This window comes from Cupressus sempervirens, chromosome 8 (assembly GCF_028749045.1).
Source record: "Cupressus sempervirens isolate cs-2001-9-10 chromosome 8, ASM2874904v1, whole genome shotgun sequence".
NCBI lineage: Eukaryota > Viridiplantae > Streptophyta > Pinopsida > Cupressales > Cupressaceae > Cupressus > Cupressus sempervirens.
In genome coordinates, this window is record NC_143125.1 from 389,431,202 (window position 1) to 389,443,377 (window position 12,176).

The window sequence follows — 12,176 nt, forward strand, 5'->3', positions numbered from 1 at the left end:
ACTTGCTAGAAATTAGTCGATTGCCATAGCAATGATTTTATTGAAGTTTGTTATTGTCATAATATGCAATTTTCTGATTTCATCTTAAAAGTCTATCTTCTCTGATAACATTTATTATGCTATTTGATATAAAATTTGATAACTGAGATGAGATAATTAACCATAGCACCAAGGAATTTACCAGGCTAAAAGCCAGAATATGGTGAAGAAGGTGCGAAGCATATCAATAAGCAAATTGAAGGCACCAAGGAATCACCGACTTGTTGGCCTGATTATGGTGAGCAGGTGTAGATGAACATGTAAAAAGATAAAGGAATGATATCAGAAAAACAATAAATAATAAATTAATAAACACATTGCTCATGCAAGTTCCACTTCTGAAATAAGTTGTCAAGCTGAGTGGTGGAGATCGGGTTTTAAACCCACATTTTGAAATCCTTAGCCAGGGTGGAATTAGGTAGACTTGCTGGAAACAATTGATCTTGTTGGTCTCTAGATGCCTCAGTTATTTTTTCGAATAACTGTTGGGACCTCAATCCACCTCGATACTCTGATCATTGGATCAATGAACATCCCAAGCCCGATCTCGGGGTAAGGAGGGCCGTTCTATTAAATTAGAACTTGTGGGGATAAGTAATGGTCCGGGGTTGGGAGGTTAAGCCTATGCCATTGCTTCTTCTCTCACCAAAGCCAGAGCTTGGACAACTATTTAAGGAAGCATCACAAATTAATCTGTATGTTCTTTAAAACCTGTAAGTTAGTATTTCTATTCAAGTTTGAAAGTCATTTACTTTAAAGATTGTTACCACGTTGAGATAGTTAAAAGATCTTTTCATTTTGAATTTCTTTTCAAGAACATCTGCCATTTATTTTCAATTAAAAGCTAGAGGTAGTTAAATAATTACTTTCAGCTGAATTAGTTGTAAATGTTTTAAATTTGTAATCTTGATATTTCAGCATTGTAATATAGCTTCATTTCAGTTTATATAGCCGTTGAGAAATCTTAGTGATGTGAATAAGGGTTGGAAATCAGTTAGATCAAGACTGAAATTAGTTAGTAAAAATTCTTATGTTACAAGGAGTCCCAAGTCTTTCATCTCGAATTCTCTAATTAGATCTTTCTTGCATTGATCTATGAGATGATCATTACCTATTATTAGTAAATCATCAACATACGGTATCATAATTGCTATATCATCTTTATCTCTATTATAATATAAATTTGGATCGGCTTCATTTTTGGAGAATCCTAAGCCGGTGAGATACTCATCAATTTTTTCATACCAAGCCCTTGGAGCCTGCTAAAGCCCATAGAGAGCTTTCTTGAGCCTACAAACAAAAATGTTAGGATCGTAAGATTCAAATCCTTCAGGTTGCTCCAAATATACTTCTTTTGTAATCTTTTTATTTAGGAATGCTGTTTTTACATCCATCTTATGTATTTTCTATCCCTTCGATGCTGCAATGGCTAGGACTGCTCTTACAAAGGTATATCTTGCAACAGGAGCAAAAGTTTCTTCATAATCAACCCCTTCTTTCTGAGAGAATCCTTTGGCTACAAATTTGGCTTTATATTTCTCAATGTTACAGTCAACAACATGCTTAATTTAAAATATCCACTTGGAAGAAACAACATATTTTCCTTTAGGTCTTGGAACAATTTCCCGAACATCATTCTTCATAATAGATTGGTATTCTTTTGTCATAGCTTCTTTCCAAGCTGTATGTTCAATAGCATCTGAAAGATTGGTTGGTTATGTTTTGGACAAATCATTCATCTTTGCTGTATAACTAGAAAATCTTTTGGGTCTTTTGCTTTCTCTGACTGTTCTAGAAGGTGCAACAAAGTCTTGTGCTTCCTCGACTATTTTAGTAGCCCAAAGTGGCCTTTTCTTAGAGTTTTGAGTTTCTCCAAGATTAAGATTTTGAATTTCATCTTCAATTTCTTCTATGTTCTCCTTCTGAGACTCAGACTCAATATTTCTTTCAGAACTAGGTAAAGGAGAGGGTTCTTTAGAACTTAGGGCTCTTTTGAATTCTAGATCTTCTTCAAAAATTACATCCCTACTAAGTGTAATACTTTTCTATCCAAGTATGAAAATCCTATATGCTTTAGATGTTTCACTATACCCTACGAAAATTCCTTTCCTCTTGGAGGGTTCTAACTTAGTTCTCTTTTCTTTTGGAACATGACTATATATAGGGCACCCAAAAATCCTAAGATGACTTATATTGGGTTTAACCTTAGTAAAGACTTCTTCAGGAGTTTTATCTCTAAGGTAGGAGTGAGGGCTTCTGTTTTGAATATAGACAGTAGTACAAGAGGCTTCTCCCCAAAGATAATATTCTAGATTTTGATCAAATATCATAGCTCTAGCAACTTCTATAATTATTCTATTCTTTCTTTCTGCTACCCTGTTTTGTTCTGGATTATAAGAAACAATGTACTCCCTCTTAATTCCTGTTTCTTTACAAAACCTTTTAAACAAATCTGAGGTGTATTCTCCTCCATTATCAGTTCTAAGAGTTTTAATTTTATGTCCTAATAAGTTTTCAGTTAATGTTTTGAATTCTTTAAATCTCTTTAGGATTTCTTTTGATTTTTTACACTTTAAGAAGTAAATCCATGTTTTCCTAGAGAACTCATCTATGAACAAAATATAGTATCAGAATCCTCCAAGAGAAGGAATAGACATAGGTCCACATAAATCTGAATGAATTAAAATTCCAAAACATTGTTGGTTTTTCTAGTGCTATCATGAAATGGACTTTTGGTGTTGTTACCCAGAGCGCACCCTTTGCATATGCTTGAGTGGTCTTTATTTAGTTTAGGTAAACCAATAAGCATCTTCTCCATAGTTGATAGAGTTTTGAAATTTAGATGTCCTAACCTTTTGTGCCATATTTCATTTATTTCTGCAGCTTCATGAATTAAAGCTTGAAGAGTTTGACTAGCTTCTAAATTTAATTCACATAAATACCTTTTTCTCTGACCAATCAACTTCGCTTTCTTAATTGAGGAGTTCTTTGCCCAGGTTATTACTTTACCGTCCATGAATGCAACATTATATCCATCATCTTCAAGTGCTGTAACTAAGATTAGATTTCTTTTTATTCCTCATACAAAGAGTACTCCTTTGAGAAGAAGAGAATTTCCTGATTTTAGTTTCAAGGTGCAATTTCCAATTCCTTTAACGAAATGTGCTGAATTATCACCGATGGTGACTTCGCCATTAACCTTTTTTAATATAGAGTCTAGTGCTTCTTTGTATCCTGTAATATGTCTAGATGATCCACTATCAATCACCCATGCTTTATTTGAGACTTCATTTTGCTTTATTTGAGACTTCATTTGATAGCGATGAATACAATACACGATTCTCAGGATCATAGTTATCTTCTTCCCCAGTGACATTTGTACAGTTCACTTGTTTTTTAGGATTCTCAGGACAATTAGATCTGTAGTGTCAAAAATTTTCACTTTTGAAGCACTTTATTTTGGATAGATCTTTCTTAGATTTGTCATTCTTTTGATTTCCCCTTTTCTTCTTGAAATGCTTCTTCTTGCCCTTATAGGAGTTTGTATTAAGAACATGAAGTTCTTCATCTTCTGTTTTCAATTTCCCTCCTTTCTTTAGTTTTCTGGATTCTTCTTGAAGACAATCTCCCTTAAGTTTGTTGAAGTTAGGAAGTTTATATCTGGCACTTACTCCTTGTGTGAAAGTTTTCCATGAATCTGGTAATCCATCTATAGCCATCAATGTTAGTTCCGTATCACTAATGGTGGTTCCTATACTTGAAAGTTCATCTCTTAGGCTGGTAACCCTTAGGAAATATGAATTCATCGATTCTCCCTTCTTTATTTGAATGTGATTTAGTTGCCTTTTTAGTGCGAGAACTCTAGTTGCATTGTTAACCTCATATGCATTTAGTAGTGCATTCATCATAGCAAATGCTATTTGATGTTCTGTAAGCATGGGTACGATATCAGTTTTCACTCCATCTAATATGACCTGAATGACTTTCCTATTCCCTTTAATCCAGAAGGATTTATGAGGTTCAACTGTAGGTTGTCTGGATGCTGATTCAACAAATTGTTTTACATTATTTTCTTCAAGAATCATCATGATTCTGAATTTCCAGGCATTAAAGTGTTCTTTCCCATCAAATATGTCCTCGGGTCTGATTGTGTATCGACTACCAGAGCTTTGATACCATGTAAAGTTTCTGCAAATTCTGTACTAAAAAAATCTCAGACTTGTATAATATCCTTTTATTGCTAAATATGATCTTAATATTTTGAAGTAAGGAGTTATCACCTTTAACTCCGATCTGAATGTTATTTATATCTGCAATATATTCGAACAGGTATTATTGCTTGAGGGAGCAAACTTGTGGTTATTGTGTGTCCTCAAACTACAATAATACCTACCTTTACTACCATGACCAAAGGGCATGCCCTCAAAGGGACATGACCCTCTCTAGGTCAGCTCATACTCCACTCCTAGAAATCGGCGACTAATGGAGATGATTAAACATAAACATAAACTAACATTACTTGTTAAGTTAGTGTTAACATTAACATATCCCAAAAATCGCCGCTCATCCTTGCATGAGGTGCAAGATATATATAATGCCTTAAATGGTATTAGAAGGAAGAAGACTATGGTGTGGTCTGCACTCTCAGACCAGTATGTTATCACTGTTATAAACTTAACATTTTGGATAGTTTGTATATACCCTAGGGTATACACAAGGGAAACCACACCTAGTTTATACCTAAAAGATTCTAAGTAACCTAGACCCTCTGCATTAGGATTGTAATATTTTTTCTTGACAAGACTATTAGAGGGAAAAAACTAGTTTTTTTGTCTTCAAGGAAGGAAGTCCTTGCAACATATCTAGTTTACTCAAGGCAAGAAGATAGCCCAAACAAATATGACCTAACCATTTGCGCCAAAGACTAGTGGGTGACTTTATTTCTACTACAAGTACCTTTTTTTGCAGGCAACATGAACCAATTGAGACATTATTTCGATCCTCGAGACACCATCTACAATTTCAACATTGCAAGTCTTGCCTCAAATGATTGGGTAGATATTCATGTTGAGCTTCATCTACACTAGATTTCTTTATTTCTTTGAAGTGTGTACTTCTTAATATAGGAAACTCTTTGACATATTCTTTGCCGCCATTAGTATTTGGTGAAACATCAACAATGGCTACATTAGCCGCATTTGGTTTGTCCTTGAGCTTTCCCTCGAGAACATCACTGGCTCAGACATATGGGTTGGTGTAGGCTGGATGGAAACTATATTACATAATATGATGCACTGCAATAATGCAACTTGTTTATAAAATATTACAATTAGAAATTGGGTGAGAGGGCAGTTGTAGAGGAAAATACATTTTTTGCTTCATACTTATTGCATCCATTTTCCTTATTATCTGTGCCAAATTTTCCATTCAATTATCTTTTTGCTTCTTTTCCTTCACACCATTTGATTAACTTTTGCTTCTTTAGCAACACCAATTTAGAGATACATACCAATTGAATGTTAGCAGTTATTTAACTGGATTCTTGGTTGCCATTAGAGATGGTTTTAATCTCTTGATTACTATGCATATCACCTAACAAAAAATAATTTCTTACATAACTCACTGTTGAATCTTCTCTTTTGCAACATTCTATTGGGTATTTACTACTGGTTAATATTACAAAAAATTCTTGGTTGGTCACTTAATCTTCAATACCATCTGTTGTGATCCATGATGTATCTCAACTATCATATGTGATCTTTGTGGACTCTCAAGCAACAAATAACTTAAAATAACTGATCATAATATCTAATATGTCCTGAGATTGCCTTAAGTTGAGTTCCTTTAACACCTTATGCAAACCATACATATTGATTTTTCTCTTCATTTTTCTTGACCCAAGTTTTTCATCTATTCATCAGTACGATATGTTGTAGAGTTGTAGACTTAACAAATTCTTTATAATGATAGTTACTAAATAAATTTGTTATGTTTCTATCTAGGCTGTACGATATCTGATGAGATTTCAAACTGAGCACACTTGCAAATTACTGAATATTGCCCGCCACCATGCATTTGGAACAAAGGCTGCAAAAATGGTTCTGCAGACACTGCCTCCTGAATGGCCAGAGGTCTGTTTCTCTTTAGGACACATGAATTATCTTGCACTTTTTCTTTCCCAAAGCACACAATGAAATATGCTTTATGAGTTGTAAGATTTACACACACCTGCAGTTTAAAGTGCAGTGCATGTGTGTGTACTGGTCTTGCAATCATCTTGGAGGGGGAAGAAAACCAGAGTACTGGGAAAGAAAAGGATGGGGGAACTAGTTTTACTTTCAATTTTCTAAATTGCTATTTGTCTTCTTTGATTTTTGTATATTGAAATGATCAGTGTTATTACACAATCCTTAGTGTTACTTTGGTGGGCTTATTCCTATCTAAAGCTCAATATTTTTTAGAAGGTACCTTTTTTTTTTCTGTCCTGAATAGGTGATTTATATAGAGTTGGAGTCAGCATTCAAGGGACATATTAGTATTTCATTTATATTCTGTTAACTAGGGTGCTTGCCTGGATGTGATACTGAAATCGTTAAGTTCAATATTTGTCATACAGATGGCTATCACAAAGTCTGAATCAGAGGTTGAGCGTTATGTCTGGGCTAATCACAAGCCCTGGGCTCCAAGACCTCTTTTGAGCATACATGTTAGACTTGGGGACAAAGCAGCAGAAATGAAGATATTTGGATTCCAAAGCTACATGAATCTTGCCAAACAAATCCAAAATCGTTTTCCAGATGTAAAAAATATTTGGCTGTCAACAGAGATGCAGGTAATATTTAATTGAACTTTTTAATAATAGAGCCCGCTTCACCATCAAGGCCATCCACAATCTTGTTCATGGATTTGATTTGATGATGGTACTTGATGTCTTGAGATTCTCTTTACAAGACTTACTTACACAGTCCATAATATTGGATACAATATGTTTGCGGATGAAAAAGTGTATTACACAGTTAATTCTAATATCTAAGATGAATTTGCCAATTGAATTGGGGATATTGAAGTTGGTTGATGATTACTATATAATCATTTGTAATGAGGTGTTCAATTCTCATTTTCTTTGCAACGTGGACTGCCCACTACCTCCCCACCTTCTAGCAGTAACAATTTGGCTATTTTTTTTTGACTTCACAAGTATGATGTATAGAAAACCACAAAATGTCTTAAAAGAGCACCTTGGGATTCCTCCCATGTTTGTTATAACAAGGTCATTTTTGGAGGTTCCATCAAAATTTAACTTGATCTAGTTAATTGGATAAGCACAATTGGTTTTTGGGTGTATTTGAGTAAGCTGCCTGTGATCATCTCCATTGTCTAGTAATAATGAAGTTGTGGATGTCTTATGAGGATGCATGTCTCCTCTTCTTCTTAATGAGAATATAGGTCATGGCCATGATTTAGTTTTCCACGACTCCAACGAGAGACTCCTTGGATCTATTTTCTAATATTTGAGAGTTGTCTCTTTCTATATATACAAGATTTACTTTGGGTTAATTTTATGGATAGATTTTAGGAATGGGATGTGGCCATTATATTAACACAATCTTTTGATTCTTCCTAAACGTGTTCAATAGGATTTAGTTTGATGTGAAACATGGATTCACAATGCGTCTAAACATGTTGGGCTGTTAGGCACCCAACAGAAAGTTATTTTCCAATTTCCTCCTCTTGGAGTGACTCAAGCAAATCGTTGTCCCACAATTGCCCCCTTTTTGAGTAGGCCCTTGTGTTAGTATCTTGTTGTCAAGAGTTGTCCATGAAAAGCTAATTTCATCTAGATGTGTTGCATGTTTGTTTCCATAGATTGCTGTTTTATTGGGCCTTAATTGGCCATGTATGTTGGTGTTGTACATTCCCCAAAGGTAAACACTGTAGACTCATCTGTTTTGGTTTTTGGCCTCCAAAAGTTGAATCAGCCTTTAAATTACTAGATTATCAGTAAAACTCTACTCAGAAACAACTTTTAGATACACCTACTTTTTCCATATCCAACATAAGTTTTCACTGGCTGAGAATGAGAAGCAGTCCTCTACTTTGTTAAGGTACTCTCCTAGAAAGTAGATTTGAAGCATTTTAAGTTCTATGCTAATTAGCTTTATTTACCCATTCTATCAATCTCCCTAAAATGTATCAATCTTATTGTAAGAACCCTTATCTGTTGTGCCATTAAAACTTCTTGCAAATTCTTATTTTAGTTCATTGACATTCCATCAAACACTATGTATCCAAGTTATTAAAAGAATAATTTCTTTTTATGGTATTAACTTGGAATAACAATAACAGAATCTTTAAACCACAAATACATTATAAACTCAAATTCGAAATGACAGAGCTGATTAGGGGAATTTTGTCAAACACTTGGCACATTTCTCATTCAAACAGTTGAAAGTGTATACAATGAACAATAGAGGTTTCTGTTCTATTAATCTGGAATTGTATGGAATGAAGAAAAATCCGATTTTTAACCTGTTGTAATGATCTGAGCTAATTTAGAACTAGATTAATCTGTTTCCAGAAGTTGATCAATTCAAAAATTGTTGCTGAATGACGGATGCACTAATTTTGTCAAACAAATCGTTGGCTTCACCAGTATTAAGCAAAGTTTAATAACAGAGCAAACCCACTGAAATTGTATCACCACTAAGATAACTGTAACTTGAAGCTGGATGTGTTTACCCACATTAAGATAGTAAGATTAAAACATGAAACAATTTCCAGTACAGATTTAAGCTGAGACAATGTAATAAACTGACATGAAATTAATTCCAAATACTGCTATCAGGCGAATTTCCCGATTTGGGTTGAAGGTTGCGGCTGAGTAGTCACTCGCCAGGAATGCATGTACGAGGAGTATCAGCAGTCTTTGGCTAGGAATCTTGGATCCACGGCACGTTCTACTGGAACAATGCTGTTATACAAAACTGAACGAATTTCACATCCCGTGCATCAGTAACCCGTGTCCCCAGCCCTACGCTGGAATGTGAAACGTCGCAATACCTTCCTCAGGGCAGTAAATCCGCGACCTTGCTAACTGGCTCCCCCGTTGAAGTTTGAACACGACTCTAGCTCGAAAGTGCGCTGTATGATCAGAGGTTACGCATTACTTCAACACCCAACTTTCCGCACTGACAGACGCCTAAAAGACGTTCGATATGGAGTCGTGCTGTAATATATATCGTCCAGATTTTTGCTTATAACCCAGTCGGTATCTGCTATTACTGATTCAGGCTTATAATCTTGACCTTCTTTGCATTTTTTTCCACTGCCTTGCCGATACTCTGCCCATCTGTGGCCCTTCTAGGTGAAAGGAATATTGGGGTATCGTCCAAATTCTTTAGTTTCTCCCAGACTGGAGGGTTTTCGTCCTCTCAGTTCTTAGTCCAGTCACATTCAAGCAACCAGAAGTTTTATCAGAACATTAAATATCATTCTTCTTGTGTCCAATCCCAATGTAGGCTCTCCTTTTTATAACCTCGAAGTGAGGGAAAGACGTTGGCATGAGGAATGTGGGATAAAACCACATTTTCGTCCTGTAGTGCCTTTAAGACATTTTATAAAGTGCATAGCTTATACTATTGAAATGACTTAATTTTTCCTCTCACTTTAATGAAGTTCTGAAGTGAGGTCGCTTTAAACTCCTGTTGTGACTGGTAAACATCCTGCCAAATAATATTTAATCCATCCGGATGTGGAGATAGATTAAATTATGCTCCTCTATTTAGCACTGAGAAGGGACATGACACCTGTTGCTGATATAGAATGTGCTGTTACAGAATTTCAGTAATTAGTATTACAGTTAATGAAACAGTTACACCAGTATGAATTAATAATTTCTCAGCTTTAGCATTTAACACAGTTTGGTGGGATCCAGACAACAATCACCTTAAAGAAGCAACTGTTACAGAGATGAATGATCATAACCTCCGAATTATTTTATTGTTTTCCTATGAGGAAGGCGGTTGAGCAATGTCCTCTACAAATTATTCTTAACAGATAAAACTAGATTGATGGGCTACATTCGACACATGGTGAAATCTTATGTGTAAGTTTGGTCCCACAATGTGATGACATGTTGCTTGAATGATGAGGTTAGATGGAGAAAACAAGAAAGATCAGATGTCTCGTTGAATGATCAAAAGGGAAGTTAACTTCCTTTGGTTGAGTAACCATTGATCTTCAAAATGATATAACATCTTGAGCCCAGATGGACTGATTGCATGTGATTCATTGGACCAGAAATATATGAACCATTGATCTATGATCAAATGGGCTATTGCTGAGCCTATACCCAACCCCACATTGCAAAGCTCGAACGAACGAACAAAGAGATGTCAAACTCCAATAGTTATTTGCTGTAACGTCTCCAATAATTTAATTTTAGGACGACTTAATTAAAATATCCTCATGTGGCTGAAGTGCACTGGTGATCATGTCTTTATGCTCCTTAGGGCTCATGGTACCATGTAGTCTGTCATCCTCATTGCCACTCTTATGTCTTGGATCTTTGTTGTAGTCTCTGTTACCCTTGGAGGTTGGATGCCTTATCCTTAGGTCTATGTAATCTTTGATAGACATTTATGGCTTGAACCCTCCATCAGGCCAATCCTGCCAGAACTGATCTTGTAACTTCACCAAGGGAAGACAGCATTACTGGCCTTGTGTGTGATCTCTTGTTGTCTAAATTGTTCCCCTTTACTCCTCTTTCATCAAGCAGCTGAGAGTCTCACCAATCTGCTATTTTCTTCTTGCCAGGGTCTTGTTGAACTGGTGTTGTCTTCTGATTAGGGTCTAGTTGGCTTGCCTCTGTCCTCTTGTTAACTCACTCAATAAGGCTATCATGTCAGTGTATGCATCTTCCATTCCAATGCTTGGTGCCATATTTTGATCTAGACCCCCAAACTCTCAATCTCCTCAACAAGTTGTTAAGATCTCCAGCTTTGATATCATTGTAATGTCCCTTTCAATGTTCAGACCAATTAACAACTTTTTACCCATCATAATTTTGTGGAATAATTTGCTTGACTGATCTGAATGTTGCTGATGTTTGTATTGCAACTTATTGCAGAATTATGCGATACCAGATTGTAATGAAAATTAACACTCTTTCAATAACAGAATGACTAATCTTGATCATGAAATTAGAAATCAAATTTCTTACTGTAGAATGACAATAGAATTCTAGATTCCTGCTGCTACGGGTGTGAGAACATACCAAAATTCCTTGACAGAGTCCACTGAATCTCTTCAACCGGTTCGCAGTCATGGCAGAAGATGGTATAGGGGACTGTATACTCGATGGATTAGCCAGTATTGTTACACTTGTTGAGGGACATAAGTGTTTTGGATTCAATTGGTCCCTTGGTCTTTCATGATAGTATTAGGAGAGGAAACTTGATGCATTTATTACCTCTACCGCTTTCACTATAATGATTAAGGAAATATAATCTGCTCTTGTATTTTCCAAAATAAAAATCCGTTATCCGTAATTATGTTTAGCAATAACTTGAAGAATATCGTAGTGTAGTGGCATCCTGTGTCGGGCTCAAGGGATATGATTTCCGTCAATTCCAATCATCTGAATGATATAGTCAACACTTCTAGTGAATCCAATATTGAAGCTTTGTTGAGCAAGCACTAAGCCTCCAGTATTACTTTTGATTTCAATTCACAAGTTCGACCCCTCTACTTGACTGCATAATAATTAATGGGAGCGTCAGCACAACTGCACAATGGAAGGAAATCATATGAACCACTCTGTGATGTCTGTGAAATTTATTTTACCAGGGAATGCTTCATCGACCTTGTCTCTGAAGTAGTAGCCACATTCAACTTGGAGGAATTACCACAGCGGAATCTTCAGTTATGAGATCACATCGATCAAGATATTTGAGTATGGAGGAAAGCAAATAATTCATTAATGACCTCATTAGATAAATTGACACAAGCTGAAACTCTGTATGGAATGCACTGATCAGAAGATGTGATGTTTAGTTGTAAGCTTTGATATGGTGTAATGATTTTATGGTTGAAATATAGCTTTCATGTTCTTGATTATACTTCAGCAGTTATGTAAT

The 12,176-nt window shown here is 35.7% G+C and overlaps 1 protein-coding gene across 3 annotated transcripts in view; it reads left to right on the plus strand.

The window, feature by feature from the left end:
* LOC149542924 (alpha-(1,6)-fucosyltransferase) overlaps positions 1–12,176 on the plus strand; it is a 119,596-nt gene that overhangs the window by 67,658 nt on the left and 39,762 nt on the right. For 2 of the 3 annotated variants that reach the window (XM_089797838.1, XM_089797839.1), the window contains exons 6-7: positions 6,042–6,170; positions 6,656–6,871. The exons of the other annotated variant lie outside the window; for it this stretch is intronic. In XM_089797838.1, coding sequence (XP_089653964.1) covers positions 6,042–6,170; positions 6,656–6,871 — 345 coding nt within the window. The remainder of the gene's footprint in view (positions 1–6,041; positions 6,171–6,655; positions 6,872–12,176) is intronic. 3 annotated transcript variants of the gene reach the window in all.